Below are 20,762 nucleotides of genomic sequence, written 5' to 3'. Positions count from 1 at the left end.
TTCCCATCGGCCAGTGGCAGAGGAGCCACCACAGAGCCTTGCCACCACCGGGAGTCAGTCAGTCTCCGAGGCAGGCCGCTGCCAGACCCATATTCCGCCCCCCCTGCCCCCCACCCCCTGCCCCCACCATGGAGCCTGATGTCGTGGGCTTGGTAAAGTCCAGCCCATTATGTATAATTTTTTATACCTCGTATTTAGGATTGGAAAATTTCTGGACAGTTACCACTTAGACTCAGCTGTAAGCAATATCTAAATTGCCAAATAAATGTTACTTCCTTTCTCTATGTGCAAACATAACACTGTAGAAAGACAATTTTAAGATTGTTTTTAAATGTTCTTCTGCTCCCAAACACCAGGATTCAAACCAATTAAATATAAATGTTTAATTTTTCTTATTCTTTCATGGGATGTGGGCGTCACTGGCAAGGCCAGCATTTGTTGCCCATCCCTAATTGCCCTTGACAACTGAGTGGCTTGCTAGGTCATTTCAGAGGACAATTAGGAGTCAACAACAGTGCTGTGGTCTAGAGTCACATGTAGGCCAGACCGAGTAAGGACAACAAATTTCCTTCCCTGAAGGACATTAGTGAACCAGATGGGTTTTTATAACAATCGATGATAGTTTCATGGCCACCATTACTGAATCTAGCTTTGAATTCCAGATTTGTTTTAATAATTGAATTTATTAATTGAATTTAAATTCCATCATGGTGGGATTTGAAACCATGTCCCCAGGGTTTTAGCCTGGGCCTCTAGATTACTAGTTCAGCAACATTTATCACTACGCCACAAAACAAAATTATTTGGGTATAACTAAATGCTTATCTATAGAGATAGTTCCTTATAACTATGACACGTTGAATGCATTTCATAAAGCAGGAAGAACTGATAACCTGAAAGTGATATTCTCAGCCACAATTCCGGTTCCCAACTGGGTCACAGTTTCTTAAAGTTCAATAATTTTGGCAAAAATTGAGGTGAGCAAAAATCATTCTTACGTCAGTAGAAAGCAAGTTTCGTGCTTGTCTACTGATTCATAACCTTCTGAAAAAATGTGAGGGAAAGCCAATTTCTGCTTGTTTAAGGTGCTGCTCAGTTCATTACTGAGAAGCTTGAGCAGCTACACTCAAATTGAAAACTATTTTACTCCAGGTCATAGCTGCAGTAATGAACTTAACAAGCGAACAAGTTCCAAAGTATCACTGTAACAGTAACACAGAAGTGAATAATATAAAGCCAATTTATTGTGATTCCTTCCCTAAATAGATTCTCATTCTTGTCCTGTGAACCAAAGATATAAAGATTAGGTTTTAGTCCCAGTGTTTTGCTCATGGGAAAAATAGAGTTGAAGTGGTCCAGTACACAGTGGCCTAGTCCTGTGTTCTGATGGGAGTACCTCCCCATAATATGAAGACTACGGATGCAGAAAAGGCTTTCCAAAAAAGTTTGTTCTGCAGCACACTTGATCGGGAAACGAGACAAGGAAACAGGTTCTAAAGGATGTAGCGAGCCAATTAAAGGGAAAGTTTAGTAGAGATAGGAAAGGGGAGTAAATGACCACAACAATCCAGTGGAGCCTGTGGGTAATACTAAATAATAGAGGCCTTTCTACAGAAGACATATCAAAGAAGATGGGCCCACTTGAGCATGAAGGCGACCTCTAGTTAAAGCAACATCAAGGAAGCATATTGACTAAGTCCATGAAGTCATCCAGGCTCCTAGCAAATGAGGAAGACGTTTGTTGAACAAGAGGAAGATAATGGTAACTATGCTTCTCACTGTTGCACACAATTCTTGTGTATATGTGCATAAATCATTGAAGGTGGCAGGACAAGTTGAGAGCATGGTTAATAAAGCATACAGTATCCTGGGCTTTATTAATAGGGGCATAGAGTACAAAAGCAAGGAAGTTATGTTAAACTTGTATAAAAGTATTGCATCCAGTTCTGGGCACCACACATTAGGAAGGATGTGAAGGCGTTAGAGAGGGTGCAGAAAAGATTCACGAGAATGGTTCCAGGAATGAGGAACTTCAGTTACGCTCATAGATTGGAGAAGTTGAGACTGTTTTCCTTGGAGAAGAGAAGGTTGGGAGGAGATTTGATAGAGGTATTCAAAATCATGAGGGTCCTGGACAGAGCAGATAGGGAGAAACTGTTCCCATTGGTGGAAGGATGAAGAACCAGAGGGCACAGGTTTAAGATAATTAGCAAAAGAAGAAATGGAGACATGAGGAGAAACTTTATTCATGCAGCGAGTGGTTAGGATCTGGAATGTACTGCCTGAGAGGGTGGTGGAGGCAAATTCAATCGAGGCTTTCAAGATGGAATTGGATAATTAACTGAAAAGGAAGAATGTGCAGGGCTACGGGGAGAAGGCAGGGAAATGGCACCTAGTGAATTGTTCCTTCGGAGAGCCAGCACAGACACAATGGGCTGAATGGCTTCCTTCTGTGCCGTAACCATTCTATGATTCAATGACATAAAGGTTGCATGATTCCTAACCTGGAAGCTCCCACACCATCTGGGAAAAGCCATTTCCTGTATTGTACATAACCGTTGCCCTTTTGCATATTTTTGCACCGTACCAAAGCTGGATCATATTGACCGCTTGCAGATGGAACTGGGTTAGCAAGCAGAGTTTCAAGTTTCTGGCTTGAAGCACACCTCTGATAATAGTGGGTTTCCCAGTAGCATCATGAGCGATTATACAAAGGTTAGCTTGGGTCTTCTAAAGGCTGATCCCGATCCATTGGACTGCTGTTTCCTGAAAAACAACCAGTAATATTTTTGTGGCCAGATTTCACTTGAGCATTAATTTCTTTGTCTGTCGGCCATATGGTTAATATGTGGGCGGCACAGTGGCATGGACGGCACAGTGGCGCAGTGGTTAGCACCGCAGCCTCACAGCTCCAAGGACCTGGGTTCAATTCTGGGTACTGCCTGTGCGGAGTTTGCAAGTTCTCCCTGTGACCACGTGGGTTTTCGCCGGGTGTTCCGGTTTCGTCCCACTGCCAAAGACTTGCAGGTGATAGGTAAATTGGCCATTGTAAATTGCCCCGAGTGTAGGTAGGTGGTAGGGAATATGGGATTACTGTAGGGTTAGTATAAATGGGTGGTTCTTGGTCGGCACAGACTCGAAGGGCCTGTTTCAGTGCTGTATCTCTAAATAAATAAATAATAAATAAACCCTGATGCCCATTGGGGTGTTACCGAGGATAACTTGCAACTGAGTGGAGCCTGCTGCTAAACAGCAGGTGTCTCCTTTCCACACGTAAAGTAATGAAAATGTTGCTCCTCAAAAACACAATGGGCGAGATTTTGCCAAAGCAGTGGAGGCCCCGTTGTCAGGCTGGTTTTTGGGTGGCCGGCACACTCCGGTCGAGGAAACTTCCCTCCACGATATTGCCAGGAGGAGGCAAATCACAACCAGCAGGCAGGGGGGGAGGCGGCCAATTAAGGACAACGGGCAGGTCTTCCATGCTGACAGCCCAATCAGAGGGCCAGCCTCGGCAACACCTCTGAGAAAAGTGGCTGCTGCTGATGCAGCAAGGAGAACACGAGGGCTCCTCCGTTTTCAGGCACCTTCGGAAGGGAGATCATTAAATACATTTTTACGTGGGTCAAGCAGGCAGGGCCCAGAGAAGGGAAGGGAAACCCCTCCAGCGGCAGTGTTGGGGACTGTGAGGTCATCATTTGATGCCGATTGCTCCGTCCCTGAGCCATGGAGCCTCTGGCTCCAATGACCCACCAGGAAACTCTTTGCGAGGCCAGCTCCATGCGGCTGGTGGCCTCGCCACACAGCAGGGGGCCACTTTGTCACTGGCAAAATGCCAGCAGCTCTGGAAAACCACCCTTAATTGGGACCATTAATCATTCAAATTGGCCACCTGCCTCCATGCGGCGGGCAGCTGAGCCACTGCCATTCCCGCCGCTGGGAAACTCCCCTGGAAGCGGGATTGCATCGACAGCCTTCCAGGCCCGGCTTCTCAGCATTTTACTGGCCACCGCACCCCCACCCCCACAACTCCGTTCCCACTACCTCGGGGCCGGTAAAATTCCACCCAATGACAGTCACATGCTTGGCACTATTGTGTATTGGAGACTACCTGATATGACATGTGCCTGGGGTGGCTTGACAGGATCCAGCTGCATAAAAGCCTCAATTTAGGGCAACCTTCACTTCAACACAGACAGCTGTCCCCATTCCAGATGTTGTCTGCCTGCCGCCCTGCAAAAGATGTGTGAAAGACTGTCACGTGAATTGGAGGCAGTGAAGTTAGGCATCTTCTGGCATCTCCAAGGAGTCTAAAAATGCAGGATCTCCATTGCAGACAGAACGCCGCAAGTGTTATTGCATATGCATTTGGTGACCACCACCCCCCCACCCCCTCATGAACTCCCCATCCTTATCTGAAGTCAGCACATTTGTGACCTGGCAAGGATTACCCACCCTCAGCATATCATATGTTGCCATTAAAATGTTGCCAGGAAACAAAAATATGGACAGCAAATACTGACAGAGAGAATAAAAAAAAACAGAACAATGGCAGAGCTCCCCCAACAAATAAAGTACAAAAAAATGAATCAAAAGAGAGCCTTTTCAGTAACCTTTTCAGATGGCCGTAAAAGCTACCTATCTTTAAGAAACCTGTTTGAATAGGTTAGAGTCCGGTATTTCCAATCTATTATTGTAAAACAGGTGAGAAAAATAGCATAGACTAAAGTAAAAATATTCTTACCTTAATTATCTCCTGCAGTCGGAAATTCTAGAAAGAGACCCAATTCAATTGGAAGAGAATCCAGCTGAGGCTCAGGCGTGCCAATAGCAAGGCCTCAACTGTGCACAGAAATTGCTGGATGGGTAATTGGACACCAAGAACCAGGCACATGTGGCATTCAACCCGATTCCCTGCCCCTCCCACAGCTCATGAGGGGCTGCACTACAGACAGAATGTGTATCAGCTTCTGTCCTTCACTGTGAATTGGATTTTTTTTTAAACTGCTTTCTAGAGATGAATAATTGCCTTTTAAACAATATATTAGAAAATGCATGCCCTGAACATATTATCATTCTCCAATATCAATGAAATATGAGCGTTGCTGTGATTATATGTTCCACTTAGATTAAGAATCTGTCATTCTTGTTCTTCCTCTAATTATCTGGGAAAAGAAATGAAGATTCAGCACGTGCAAGATAAATTATTTTATTGAATAAAAACACAGTTACTATGAGATTGCATATATCACAGGAGCACAGGAAGTTACGAGAGGCTTCATTATAGATTTGAGGGAAAATGATGGATCAGAAAGGATGGCACACCCATAGCATTGGAAATCCATTGCCATTGCAAAAGGTTGCGCCTATAATTGTTATCTTTAACTAAAATATTTTTGCCTTGATCAATTCTTGTTTCACCAGTTCAGCAATGAAACTTTAACAAATCTTGGAAAGAAAATGGAGAAAAGTAAATGGCAATTTATCATTTTAGGGATAAGCAAAAAGTACTAATTTGACTAAACACTTGTTACGACCGGGTGAGAAAGGTGTCTCGGGGTCTTTTACTGTCTTCACCTGGTCTTATTGTAACAGGGTTTAATTTTAAACACACTGTGTTTTGAGCTCCCGCTTTATGAATCCTTGTTCATAGCTTTCCAATTATAAGGCAAAGAAATGAGCACACCAGGTTTTCTGTAGGTTTAAAGAAGAAAAGTGAAATTTATTAAAACTTAAACTTAAACTCCAATTCGGTTAACGCCTATGGATACATGCCATGCCCCACACTAGCATGCATATGCAATACACACATGCAAATAGGGACAGAAAAGAGCAGAAAAAAAATGGAGAGGTTTGAGGCAATATCAAAAGGAAGTTTCTTGTTACTGTTGCTGTGTTTCCAGCTCGCCGTAGACTCTTTGATTGTAGACAACTCTTACTTTTTGTTGAGGCCCAGTATTCTTCTTAAACCTTGTTCACTGTAGGAGACTTTTCTCTTTTGAGGTTCATATGTCTTCAATGGTTTCCAAAGCTGGTGAGAGTGAGATGAGAGCAGACAGGAGAGAGGTGGTCTCAGTCCAGGAGCAAACAGCTTTCTGATTTTAAATTCTGTGTTGGAAGTTCAAATTCAAAAAAACTCCAACCGTCAGCTAGTCATGTGACCAAACTGGTCTGACCACTTCTTCTGTGTATTGGGGAAGCAAGGACTGGGTCCCTTGTTCCAACACTGTCTGTAACTATGCAACTGTCTTTCCAGTCAGGAGCTCCAATTGTTTTTTAAAGCAAGTTCTTTCTTCACCAACAATAGTTTAAAGTCAATGTTCATGTGGCGAAATTAATTTTCCTTGTTCTTGGCAGGCTTGCCTGACACACTGTACATTGATTATCACAATGAATACAATTCAAAAAAGCACCAAATAAAACTGTGAATATTGATTTTTAAAATACTTTATTTAGCTATATTAGCAGCATACTTTCAGTAGTTTACTATAAAATTATTTGGTCTTTGTTGTACCAAATTCAGGATACAAATCAAAGGTTAAAGGGATCTATTAACACCAATCATATTTCATTTTCTCTTTCCAGAGATTAATGAGATTGTTCCACATTAAGAGTGTTGAAGCAGCTTGAACACATTTGTTCCCAGTTGTTCTGCCTTGTGCCTGGTTCTATGGACCCAGCCAAGAACAACAACCATTCAAGATACAGCAGCAACTGCTGCTGCAGACTGCAGTGCAATTTCTCCATTGGTTCAAAGTGGAGCTAAAAACTTTAGAGTGAGGATTTTTTCCAAGTCTGACAGTGGCGCAGTGGGGCGGCACAGTGGCGCAGTGGTTAGCACCGCAGCCTCACAGCTCCAGGGTCCCGGGTTCGATTCTGGGTACTGCCTGTGCGGAGTTTGCAAGTTCTCCCTGTGTCTGCGTGGGTTTCCTCTGGGTGCTCCGGTTTCCTCCCACATGCCAAAGACTTGCAGGTTGCTAGGTTAATTGGCCATTATAAATTGCCCCTAGTATAGGTAGGTGGTAGGGAAATATATAGGGACAGGTGGGGATATGGTAGGAATATGGGATTAGTGTAGGATTAGTATAAATGGGTGGTTGATGGTCGGCACAGACTCGGTGGGCCGAAGGGCCTGTTTCAGTGCTGTATCTCTAAACTAAAACTAAACTTGTTACAGAATGATACAACACAGGAGAAGGCCATTTGGCCCACTGTGCCTGTGCTAGCTCTTTGAAAGAGCTATCTAATTAGTCCCACTCTCCTGTTCTTTCTCTATAGCCCTGAAAACCTTTCCCCATTAAGTGTTTATCCAATTCTCTTTGAAAGTTATTATTGAATCTGCTTCCACCGCCCTTTCAGGCAGCGTATTCCAGGCTGCAACAAATGGGTTCCCCAGGATACAGGGGTCTGTATATATCTGGTACAAGACTCCCCGCCCCCCACCACCACCTCCCATTAACTGATTGATCTGCTGAGATACTTCAGGGAAGGCAGGAGATGATGTGGCTGAGTTTTAAATAGACAGGAGGCTCCATTGGGCCGGAAGCACATGCCAGCAGCTCTTCTTCAGTTTTTTGCCTGATGTACTGGCACACAGCCCGGCCAGAGGATGGGCCTGCCCCTGGGAATTCACCCAAGCTGTGCAAATGGCCCAGGGAGGAAAAATTGCAAGCAGATATTTCCTGTACCTGCTTCACCTGTCGGGCACCCACAGAGAAACATTTGGCGCTTGAATCCTTAGACTTGCACTCAACCTTTAGGAAGCCAAGTGTCCTGCTGTCTGTGCTCAAAGCATATCACAGCATTCTCCTTTCCGGAGAATTCCATATGAAAATTTCCTATTTTACAACTTTGTTGGCTGTAAAGCGCTTTGTGACGTCATTGAGGTTCTGAAAAGTGCTATAGAAATGCAAGTTCTATATTTCTTCATTTCCGTGTTGAGTAGCAGGACTCACTATCACAAGGAGCTGTTGAGACAAACAGCACAGATGCATTTAAGGGGAAGCTAGGTAAGTGCATGAGGGTGAAAGGAGTAGAAGGATAGGATGAGGCTGGTTGAAGAGGGGTGGGAGGAGGATTATGAGGAGCATAAACACAGCCATGGACTTGTTGGGCCTCATGGCCAGTTTTTGTGCTGTAAATACAGCATAACTATGTAGCAGTAGAGCCCCATTAGGGAACATGGACCTTCATGAACTGTTTACTACTCTGCCTGTAGGCTGGTTCTAGGTCCATTCTCTGATTTTGTGTTCTGCTATCGTCACCAGATGAAGAGGAACCGAGTTGAGGTGCTGGTGCTCCTAGGAATGTATGTTGTGAAAATGACTCTTTAGGTTACTTTGGGTGTGTGTAGAGATACCTGCATGATCACTCCTGGCATCCTGTATCACCAGAGCTCTGCTTTAACTGTCAAGAGAGTGTATGCTGCAGTCGTAGTGATATAATTGATGTAGAAGAGGGGCCTTTGTGTTTCCATAGGCCTAGCAAACCCACTGTCATCGTAACACTCCACAAGCATTCAGACTATGCTCTGCCCCTCTGCTACACAGGGAAGGAACAACTCTAGTAAGCATTGTTGTGAACAGGAGCACAAGAGTTTCACGCAGGAACTGCCACCACCAGTTTCTGCTCACACTCTGGCATTGTGTGCAACTGCAACATTTTGAGTTTTATCGCTAAACAATTTTTAAAAAAAGTTATGTTATGGTATTACTATAATGTTGATTTCTGCTTTTAAGAGGTTAGCTTCCAAGGCTATAAACACCTCACCTCACGTCATAGCAATTAAACTTTGTGACCTTCAGGAAAAACCACTTTATCTTAGCAGAAGAACAATACATTGCGCATTGCATGGCATAATGCACCCGGCTTTATAAGATAGCATATCATCCGTGTTACTGTGAGCAATGCCACACGAGATCCAATAACTTGTTAAAAAGTATGCTTGCACTGAAGATGTCACATTCCTGGCGTCATACTTTGTGACAGGTGTGAAACAATATTAAAATGCTGCATGCTTTTCAGTTGCAGCCTGAAACTGACTCGCACATTATAACTTGCAAACTCCAGATAAACTCTGAATGATCTGTGAGCGTTTAGTGAACAAATTTCACTTTGTGTCCTTGAAGGTCACTTATGCAACCTACCGGCATCATTATGTACCACACAGCACTGCAGTTCTGTCATAAAAGAATGTAATCTGAGTGTGAACAATGCCACAGGAAATGCAGTACTATTATAAAATATATATATATAATTATATAAATTGTATATCCTGAACTGACAGTTTTAAGGCAGGAATCTAAATTTGGACTTGCTCAGAATGTTTGACTTGAATCACACAGCTTCTTACATTAAAACCACTCAGCTGAATTACTACCTGGAACTCATTGTTATTCATATATTACTGTGCACATTTAAGCTCAGTCCTTTTTAATTAACATTGTCTTTAGACTCTCAATAGTGCAAAGGGTTATTATTGTGAAACCAGTTTCAGATTTAAGTTTTATTAAATAGGCAGATATGGGGAGAAGAGAGCCTCACCATTTTTATTTTTATCTTCTGCTGCTTTTTAAAATACCAGAATAGTTCTGAATAATACATTGACTTACTATCGACTTGTTCATGTTGGGCGGTTGCAGTGTGAGTGCAGTGACCCTCTGGTTTTTCAGGGTCTTCAATCCTCGCCGTTGGTGGAGTGAAGAAGTCGCCTTGTGGTCTGTAACTGAGGCCATGAAGACAGACAGAGAAAAGCAGCAATAGAGCTGGCTGTGGAGCTACAGTGTTTAACACTGAGACTCAAGATGTGTGTTTGCTTGCAAGGAGCTGTTGCTAAGCAATGGACAGTAACAGCAAACGTCATTTCCTAGCTCTAGGTGAATGAAGTTCTTGTTTAGCTCTAAAATTATGTTAAAAAGTGAAGTCGAAAGGTGGAATTACTACCAGCCTTTTCCATCGTGTAAATATGAGTTTTATGATATTATTTACCAGCAGTTATTCAGGTTTGTTGCTCTTATTTTGCATCCAGTTTTACTCCTGAGCATAACCGGGGAACAATGGGGCTACAAAACTAAACTTTTTTCCAAAAATATATTTTATTCATAACATTTATAAAAATACTTTACAAAACTGTTCAAATTTGACATTACATAGGGTGCCAGACAGATCAGTTTATTTCAATACAGTACAGTACACATGGCAGCCATAAAGACAGGGCTAAATTGTGGCGAGTCGAAGAGACTTAGTAGTTGGCAGGAAAAAAGACAGAGGCGCAAGGGGAGAGCCAACTGTGCAACAGCCCCAACAAACAAATTTCTCTGCAGCACCTGTGGAAGAGCCTGTCACTCCAGAATTGGCCTTTATAGCCACTCCAGGCGCTGCTTCACAAACCACTGACCACCTCCAGGCGCGTATCCATTGTCTCTCGAGATAAGGAGGCCCAAAAGAACACATGGTGCCTCACTACATTTGCCTTTACAGGTTGTATTTACACTGTACATTTACATTTCATGTCAAACATTCTCTGGTGCCTGGCTGCAAAATTAAACGTTAACTCGGAGGTCAGAAAGCCTGCTGGCAAGTTTCAGAAACCTGGTTGTGAGTGGGAGATTGATAAAATCTGCTTCCCTTCGCCCTCTATATGACTTGGCTGAGACTGCTGTTCAACCTGTTTTCCTGGATAATGCAGTGAAGATCAAGGCTGAACATTGCTTACCTTAACAGGGGAAAGTTGCAACTCCAGTGGCTCAGGGTTTAAACAGGATGACAACAAACTGCATTTATATAGTGCCTTTTAAGGTAGTAAAACATCCCAAAGTGCTTCACAGGACGCATTATCAAACAAACTTTGGCGCTGAGACACCTGAGGAGATATTAGAACAGCTTGGTCAAAGAGGTAGGTTTTAAGGAGCATCAGAAAGGAGGAAAGAGAAGTTTAGCAGGGTAATTCCAGAGTTTAGGACCTAGGCAGCTGAAGACATGGCAGCCATCATCATCGCATTTGCCACTGACCAACAAAAACATATGAGAGGGCTGCACAATTCTGCCAGTGTACAGAGGGATCCCTGACTGCATCCATGTGACCATTCAGGCCCCTGTGCTTCATACTGCAATCGACAAAAGTTGAGGCTTTTCCACTGTATCAACGTGCAGCTGGTCTGGGACCACCATCTCAGAATCATGGTGGGCCAATGCTTGTTCCCCTAACATCTTCAACAAGGTTTTTATCTTATGCCGATCAGTCATGACAGATTAACTTGAAAGGGGGAGGAAGAGTGGAAGGATGGCTCAAACTGAATGCAGATACAATGTGGCTCCACCAGGAAGATTAGACATTCACACACTGGCAACAAATCAGGATGCTTTTCAGTACAAGCCCCCAAGGACCACTGTCATTGGCTGTGTGCTTGCAGCATGGAGCTGAAATCGTCAGACAGGTGAGAGTACGAGGGTGACAGATGGTTACAAGGAAGTAGTTGCTGAAACACCAATCCAGGTGGAACACCTGTACACCAGGTACTAAAACAACACTTCAATGAGTGCCTGAAATGCCTCATTGCTGAAACATCAGGGGAAATTTATTTCTTTGGCACTCCAGGTACATACTGAAAATACATAGCAGGAAATTACACATGCCCAGCCTGTGACTGTCCATCGTTTATTTTATTATGTCTCCAAAATAAACTGCCCCAGAAAACCTTCTGCTACACTTGCTGCACACTTCCTCAACTACCATCATTGCCCATCTATTGCTGTGTCCTGTATTATTCTAAACAATCACACACATATTCAGGACAATGCTCAAATCAAGTCCAGTGCAGTTACTTTATCCATTGGATGTGATCAGTGCAATTTCCATTTTGTGCTAGTGATTTGTTGTTGAGATGCGATGCCCAACCTGCTATTTCTAAGTAATTGCCTTGTGGATGGAATAAGTGTTCAGGCTGGCTGCAGGGTTTCAGTGACAGCCTCTGGAGAATCCAATGGTTCCAGATTTCCTCAAGCGATGCTTTGCAATTGTTCTGCGTGCCAGCTATACCTGCTGCTGTTGCAGCTTTCTGATCCTGCTCAGATTCTGGCACATCTCTCTGTCGATGGCGCAGAGATGATGGGTACCTCCATGAGAGACAGCTGCCTGATCCATCCTTAGTATGGCCAAGTGCCTGCTGCTGAGCACTCCCTCGGCAAGTCCAGTGATCAGTGTGAGAGTAGAGCTTTGGGCACCTGCCTTGAGGTTATTTCCATGTAATATCCCAGCAATGTTAAAGCCGGATAAGCACAAATCCTTAACATTTAAGCCCAAGGCCGCTATAGCAGCAATATGAGGTCTTGTGAAATATGTTCCCATTGTGCTTATGACCTGTGTTACCAAAGGCTCTGCTGTAGAGGTCATAGGAATTGCCTCATGCTCCATGGCAGATGCATTCTTGAATGCACAAATCCCAATGAGTGAATTGTGTTATATTCCGCAGCAGATCTTGCAGTTTGTCTTGCTTGGCTACAGGTGGCTCTTGTCGATCATCCTGCTCACACAATAATTTCCATCGCTACGAAGTCTCTAAAGCTTTAAGTGCTTCAGCAGAGGTAGGAGCCACACCAGAGCTCTGACCATCACATACTGAAACCACACCAGTTGTCACCACTCGTTCCTCCTGAGCCACACAAAGACTCAGCAACACCTCGATTTTAAAATCATCATTTTTGTTTTCACATCCCTCCGTGACCTCGCCCTCCCCCCCTCCCTATCTCTGTAACCTCCTCCAGTCCTCCAACTCTGAGATCTCCGTGATCCTCCAATTCTAGCCTCCAGCACATCCCCGATTTTCATCGCTCCATCATTCGCGGCCTCCAGCCACTGAGGTTCTAAGCTTTGGAATTTCCTCCCTAAACCTCTCCATCTGTCTACTTCTCCTCTTTCAAGATACTCCTTAAAACATCTATACTAATATCTCTTTGTGTGGCTTGTTGTCGAATTGTTGTTTGATAACACTCCTGTGAAGCGCTTTGGGAAATTTTCTTATGTTGAAGGTGCTATATACTTGCAAGTTGTTGTTGTAAACCTCTGGTGTTACCTTCTCAGCTTTGTTGACTGAATCCTCCAGGGTGTGAGCAACTCTGTTGATGTTTAGTAGAAGTATTGATAAAAACGCAGGGTAGTGTCAAGTGCTGGCTTCCTCAGTGACTCTCAGTGGAGAAAGTGTCTATTTTCCCATTCATGATTTTGGGAATAAAATAGTAAAATTCTATCTTAAAACAGTGACTATAATTCAAAGTATTTACTTGGTAGTGAAGTGTCCTGAGGCCATTCTAAATGCTATATAAATGCAAGTTCTTTTTTGAACTCAACTAAGTTCCTTCAGATGCTACATCTAGTGAATGATAAGGCCTGATTTTAAATCTGTGCAAGTGAATGGGTTTTGAGTGAGTTAATGCTTTGTGTGATGTTAATGAGCCCTTCAAAACGCTCCTACAGGGGATGCAGAGACCAAGAGGTCCCACATCAGAGATGCCATCAATGGCTCAGCAATGACCATCTTTGGCAAACGTGAGAAGCAGAATGCAGACTGGTTTCAATCTCACTTTGAAGAGCTGGAAACTGTCATAGCCACTAAGTGCACTGCACTGTTGAACTACAAGAAAGCCCCCAGCGAGTTAACATCCAGAGCACTTAAAGTAGCCAGAAGCGCTGCACAAAGAATAGTCAGGCGCTGCACAAATGACTACTGGCAACACCTATGCAGTCGTCTTCAGCTGGCCTCTGACACGGGAAACATCAGAGGAATGTATGATGGCATTAAGAGAGTTTTGGGCCAACCATCAAGAAGATCGCCCCCCTCAAGTCTAAATCAGGATACACGATCACTGACCAATGCAAGCAAATGGACCGCTGGGTGCAGCACTACCTAGAACTGTACTCCAGGGAGAATGTTGTCACTGATACTGCCCTCAATGCAGCCCAGTCTCTGCCAGTCATGGATGAGCTGGACGAACAGCCAAAAAAATCGGAATGCAGTCATGCCATTGATTCTCTAGCCAGTGGAAAAGCCCCTGGAAAGGACGGTATTACCCCTGAAATAATCAAGAGTGCCCAGCCTGCTATACTCTTAGCACTCCATGAACTGCTTTGCCTGTGCTGGGATGAGGGAGCAGTACCACAGGACAAGCGTGATGCCAATATCATCACCTTCTATAAGAACAAAGGTGACCGCGGTGGCTGCAACAAATAGCGTGGAATCTCCCTGCTCAGCATAGTGGGGAAATTCTTCGAGTCGTTTTAAACAGGCTCCAGAAGCTGGCTGAGCGTGTCTACCCTGAGGCACAGTGTGACTTTCGAGCAGAGGGATCCACCATTGACATGCTGTTCTCCCTTCACCAGCTACAGGAGAAATGCCACGAACAACAGATGCCCCTCTACATTGCTTTCATAGATCTCACCAAAGGTTTTGACCACGTCAGCAGATGTGGTCTCTTCAGACTACTAGCAAAGATCGGATGTCCACCAAAGCTACTAAGTATCATCACCTCATTCCATGACAAGATGAAAGGCATAATTCAGCATTGTGGTGCCTCATTAGAACCCTTTCCTATCCTGAGTGGCGATAAACAGGGCTGTGTTCTCGCACCTACACTGTTTGGGATCTTCTTCTCCCTGATGCTCTCACATGCGTTCAAGACTTCAGAAGAAGGAATTTTCCTCCACACAAGATCAGATGGCAGGTTGTTCAACCTTGCCCGTCTTAGAGCGAAGACCAAAGTACAGAAAGTCCTCATCAGGGAATTCCTCTTTGCTGACGATGCTGCATTAACATCCCACACAGAAGAGTGTCTGCAGAGACTCATCAACAGGATTGCAGCTGCCTGCAACAAATTTGGCCTAACCATCAGCCTCAAGAAAACGAACATCATGGGACAGGACATCAGAAATGCTCCATCCATCAATATCGGCGACCACGCTCTGGAAGTGGTTCAAGAGATCACCTACCTGGGCTCAACTATCACCAGCAATCTGTCTCTCGATGCAGAAATCAACAAGCGCATGGGAAAGGCTTCCACTGCTATGTCCAGAGTGGCCAAGAGGGTACGGGAAAATGGCGCACTGACACGGAACACAAAAGTCCGAGTGTATCAAGCCTGTGTCCTCAGTACCTTGCTCTATGGCACCGAGGCCTGGACAACGGATGTCAGCCAAGAGCGACGTCTCAATTCACTCCATCTTCGCTGGCTCCGGAGAATCCTTGGCATCAGGTGGCAGGACTGTATCTGCAACGGAGAAGTCCTCGAGGCGGCCAACATCCCCAGCATATACACCCTACTGAGTCAGCGGCGCTTGAGATGGCTTGACCGTGTGAGCCGCATGGAAGATGGCAGGATCCCCAAGGACACATTGTAGAACGAGCTTGTCACTCATATCAGGCCCACCGGCCGTCCATGTCTCCGCTTTAAAGACATCTGCAAATGCGACATGAAGTCGTGTGACATTGACCACAAGTCATGGGAGTCAGTTGCCAGCGATCGCCAGAGCTGGCAGACAGCCATAAAGGCGGGGCTAAAGTGTGGCGAGTCAAACAGACTTAGCAGTTGGCAGGAAAAAAATCAGAAGCGCAAGGAGAGAGCCAACTGTGTAACAGCTCCGACAACCAATTTTATCAGCAGCGCCTGTGGAAGAGTCTGTGACTCTAGAATTGGCCTTTATAGCCACTCCAGGCGCTGCTTCACAAACCACTGACCACCTCTAGGCGCTTACCCATTATCCCTCGAGACAAGGAGACCAAAGAAGAAGAAGAAGAATGAGTTCAGAATGGCCTGATGGGGAAGCCACCATTGCTTCCCCCGCCTCTCAGTGTAGACATAAAGAAGACATTTCCACTTGTGGGGGGTCTTAAATCTAGGGACCATTAATATAGGATGGTTCCTAATAAATCCAATGAGCAATTCAGGAGAAACATCTTTCCCTAGTGAGTGGTGAGAATGTGGGACTCACTACCACAGGGAGTGGCTGAGGCATATAGCATTGATGCATTTAAGGGGAAGCTAGATAAACACATGAGGATGAAAGGAATAGACAATTATGCTGATAGGGGTAGATGTTATGGGCAGGTGTCAGGCTCAAATGGAATATAAACACCAGTATGGGCCAGTTGGGCCGAATGGCCTGTCTCTGTGCTGTAAATTCTATGTAATTGTCTGTAAAATTGCAGATTGGACCTCAATGACAGCATTGGAGCCCAATTTGCATATTTAAGGAGAACCCCTCCAGCTTTCAGCAGGTGTCGTGGCTTCCTGCAGCTTAGAATTGGGGAAAGGTATAGGTCCATTTTAACTGTCACCCCTCCCTCCACCTCACGCCTCCCTCACCACCTCCAACCTAGTTTGTGACCTGGCATTCCTCTGCCCAGAGGGTTGCTTTTTCTTTCTTTTATACGACATGGGCATTGCTGACAAGGCCAGAATTTCTTGCCCATCCCTAAAGCTCCAGAGCTTCATTCTGTCCAATTGCTGTAGTAACAACTGGCCTGGGCTTTCTTCATTATTTCAGGGGGTTAATTGCCTCATCATCATACTTAACAAGCACTGATCTCCATTAACTAATTTGACTCCCTGATAACTGGCCCATTATTTGGACATTTTAGCTCAAATCAGTTAAACCAGGTATTAAGCAGCTTTCTCTGTAACCTGCAAAAACCTAAAGAAATGCTGAGTTAGCACCTAATTAGCACCAACAGCAATTTCAAGGCTCTGATGGCAGAACCTCTATTAAATATTGTTGTAGCCAACTGAAAGTAGCATTTGTGAAGCTCAGCCTGTGGATTTGCAGTGAGGCCCAAAACTGGAAACAAACCAAAAATTCAAGCAACATTTTATTGCCACTAAATGATTTCAGTTTGGAGCCAGATTTAATCCATAAACTGCCAGATAAGGAGCACATAATATGTGCGCTACTGTTATCATTATTAATATCGATCCAAGTATGAAATGAGAAAGAATTTCAATGAGATTCTGCTTTGAGGACACACTGTAATTAACAGTATCACTGCTGAGCCCTCACCACAATAAATTCCTATTCATCATGCTTCTCTCCTGATTGTGGTAGGGGATTCTCCTCCACCTGTTCCATGTTTACGCTGCATTACATGGCAAAGTCGTGCATCATGTAACAGATGTGAATGATGCAGGAAAACTTTGCTGGACTGCATTGGAGCATGCCCACTGACCTGTCCAGGCAATTGAAGTGCTGATTCAGTCTGCCTATTGTGCATTTTCTTATAATCCTTGTGGCTACAAGTAGCTCATTGTACCTGCGCTTTGGTGATCATGATGGCTTGAATGCTGTAATAGACCATGGCCGCACACAGAGCTTTCATTACCTAATAGCCAAGCTTGAATTCTTGTACATGGGTTCCATCAATTACACCCCGGACACTGGGGCATCCTGCCATCTGGAATAATAATTCACTGAAGCAGTTAAGAATGGTTTCCTTGCATAACAGCAATCCACCAAACCTGGTTATTAACCAAGCAGGTCAGTGAGAATAGAATCATAGAATGGTTATAGCACAGAAGGAGGCCATTCAGCCTATTCTGTTCATGTTGGCTCTCTATAAAACCAACTCTGCCAGTCCCACTCCCCCGACCTTTCCCTGTAGCACCGCAATTTTTCTTTTCAGTTGCTTATCCGATTGCCTTTTGAAAGCTGCAATTGAATCTCTCTCCACCACACTGTCAGACAGTGCATTCCAGATCCTAACCACTCACTGTAAAAAAAGGTTTTCCTCAAGACATCATTGCTTCTTTTGCCAATCACCTTAAGTCGGTAGCCTCTGGCTCTCTTCCGCCAATGGGAACAGTTTATCTCTATCTACTCTGTCCAGACCCCTCATAATTTTGAACACTTCTGTCAAATCCCCTCTCAACCTTCTCTTCTCAAAGGAGAACAACCCCAGCTTCTCCAATCTGTCTGTGTAACTGAAGCTCTTCGTTCTTGGAACTATTCTTGTAATCCTTTTCTGCACCCTCTCTAAAGTCTTCACATCCTTCCGAAAGTGCGGTGCCCTGAATTGGACGCAATATTCCAGTTGGGGTCGAACCAGTGTTATAAAGGTTCACCATAACCTCCCTGTTTTTGTACTGTCTGCCTCTATTTATAAAGCCCGGGATCCCATATGCCCATTAACCAATTTCTCAACCTGCCCTGCCACCTTCAATGATTTGTGCACATATACCCCCAGGTCTCTCTGTTCCTGCACCCCCTTTAGAATTGTATCCTTTATTTTTTATTGCCTCTCCTTGTTCCTCCTACCAAAATGTGTTGTTTCACACTTTGCTGCATTAAATTTCATCAGCCAAGTGTCTGCTCATTCCACCAACCCGTCTATGTCCTCTTGAAGTCTATCACTATCCTCCAGTTCAAAATGCTACCAAGTTTTGTGTCATCTGCAAATTTTGAAATTGTGCCCTGTACATTAATTAATACAGATCCAGAAAAGCAGTGGAGAAATCGACTGTATACCTTCCTGCAATCTGAAAAACAATCACGTAAAACTACTCTCTGTTTCCTGCCTCTCAGCCAACTTCGTATCCATGCTGCCACTTTCCTTTTCTGCTATGGGTTTCAACTTTGCTGGCAAGCCTGTTATGTGGTACGTTATCAAACGCCTTTTGGAAGTCCATGTACACCACATTGACCACATTACCTTCATCAACCCTTTCTGTTACCTCATCAAAAAACTCAATCAACTTAGTTAAACACGATTTATCTTTAACAAACTCATGCTGGCTTTCCTTAATTAATCCACCCTTGTGCAAGTGACTGTTAATTTTGTCCTGGATTATCGTTTCTAAAAGCTTTCCCACCACTGAAGTTAAATTGGGTGGCCTGTAGTTGCTGGGTTTATCCTTACATGCTTTATTGAGCAAGGTGTAACATTTGCAATTCTCCACTCCTCTGGCACAAGCCCAGTATCTAAGGAGAATTGGAAGATTATGGGAATTTCTGCCCTTACTTTCTTCAACATCCTTGGGTACATCCCATCTGGTGCTGGTGACTTATCAATTTTAAGTACAGCCAGCCTTTCTGATACAATTGTTATTCCATTCAGTATCTCAACTAGTTCCCCTTTTACTATGACTTCAGCAGTATCTTCTGCCTTCCTTGTGAAAGTATGTGGGATCTCATTATCATTGAAGATTTTAGTGCTTTGAGGTAATATTAAAAGGATTCAATAGGCTAGACACAGATAGACTGTTTCCTGTGGTGGAGGAGTCAAGAATGAGTGTACTAATCTTAAAATTAGAGCTATGCCATTTAAGGAGGGAAATCAGCAAGCATTTCTTCACACAAAGGGTAGTCAAAATCTGGAATTGTCTCCCACAAAATGCTACGGACGCTGGGGGGTAACTGGAGGTTTCAAGAATGAGATCAATAGATTTTTATTGAGTGAGCATATCAAAGGATATGGAGCTGTACGGTAAACGGAGTTGAAGTACAGATCAGCCATTATCGAATTGAATGGCTGAGCAGGTTTGAGGGGCTGAATGGCCTACTCCTAGTTCTGTGTTGCTATTATTTAGGAAGCCAAACATAATAGGTATACACACGATGAGGACAGTAAACGCATTCCATTTAAAATAGCATAGCAAGACCGAGACCAGAGGTGTCCAAAACACAGACCATGGTTGTATTATTGAAACAGTTTGACGTCCAGATTGGAGGTGGGCAGGTGGGCAATTTTGCACCACTGGCCTCGGGGCCAGCTCACCGCCAGGTTCCCGACCCTGAGCCGTTTTGAATGAGGGCAACTAGGGGTCAGATCAACTGCCTGCTGCTTCTGGGTGGGCAAACAATTGAGGCCAATTATTGTTAATTACAGGGCCTTGTTCCCGTGCCAACTGGAATTTCCAGTCAGCAATGTGGACAGCCCGGCCCATGCTAACGTGGTGGGCTCAGAGCGGAGGCTGTGGTGCAGGGAGCTGCCAAGGATCATGTGAGGGACCACCCCAGACCTATAATGGCCACTGGGCCACAGTTGTGGCTATTGGCTGTCCCCTGGAGTGGTTGTCCCTTTAGGATCATGGCCAGGCAGCTGTGGCTTTTTAAAACATAAAAATAAACTCTTGTCCCTCGCAGTCTCCATCTTCAGATCGGCAGCTCCCACCTCAGACAGTGGGGCTGCCAATCACTGAATGCTGGAGGGCCTCCCATTGGCCCTGCAGCATCGGGAGCCTGTCTGCTGCCCCTAATTGGATAGTGAGCCTACTCCCTGGCCTTCAATTGCCTGAAGATTTGAAAATGCCCATAGGCATGCGGGGTGGGGGACCCGGAACCAGCCCCCATTTCCACTTCCCCCCACCCCGATTGAAAATCCAGCCCCTGAGTTCCTTTGATCCAACCCATTAAACTCCCACTGCCTCCTATCTTCTTGGCACTTGCATATACACCTGATTTCAGCAGCTTTACATGTCGGCTGTTTAAAGTTTCTGGTTCTGCCAGACTATAAAACGGCTGCTCCCTGATTGTTCATAATCTACATCTACAAACCACTATTAGCACTTTTACTTGAAGAAAAATAAATCTGTTACACAAGTCAAAAGAAAAGAACATTTCCTGAACAGATGATTAAGGCAATGGAGAGGGTAAAAATTAAGAGGGGAAGGTACTAAAAAGGCTGGCTATGCTTATGGGTGATAAGTCACCTGGTCCGGATAGCCTGCATCCAAGGTTGCTAAAGGAAGTGAGGATGGAAATAGCGGAAAAGCTTGCCATAATCTTC

General features: G+C 44.4%; 1 protein-coding gene across 1 annotated transcript in view; it reads right to left on the bottom strand.

Moving 5' to 3' along the window:
- LOC137347294 (parkin coregulated gene protein homolog) overlaps positions 1-9,819 on the bottom strand; it is a 273,893-nt gene extending 264,074 nt beyond the window's left edge. The window contains exon 1 of the mRNA XM_068011681.1: positions 9,609-9,819. Coding sequence (XP_067867782.1) covers positions 9,609-9,731 — 123 coding nt within the window. The 5' untranslated portion in view covers positions 9,732-9,819. The remainder of the gene's footprint in view (positions 1-9,608) is intronic.
- Positions 9,820-20,762: the final 10,943 nt, after the last annotated feature.

This window comes from Heterodontus francisci, chromosome 31 (genome assembly GCF_036365525.1).
Source record: "Heterodontus francisci isolate sHetFra1 chromosome 31, sHetFra1.hap1, whole genome shotgun sequence".
NCBI classification, from domain to species: Eukaryota; Metazoa; Chordata; class Chondrichthyes; order Heterodontiformes; family Heterodontidae; genus Heterodontus; species Heterodontus francisci.
This window is presented reverse-complemented; position numbering and strand designations above follow the sequence as displayed.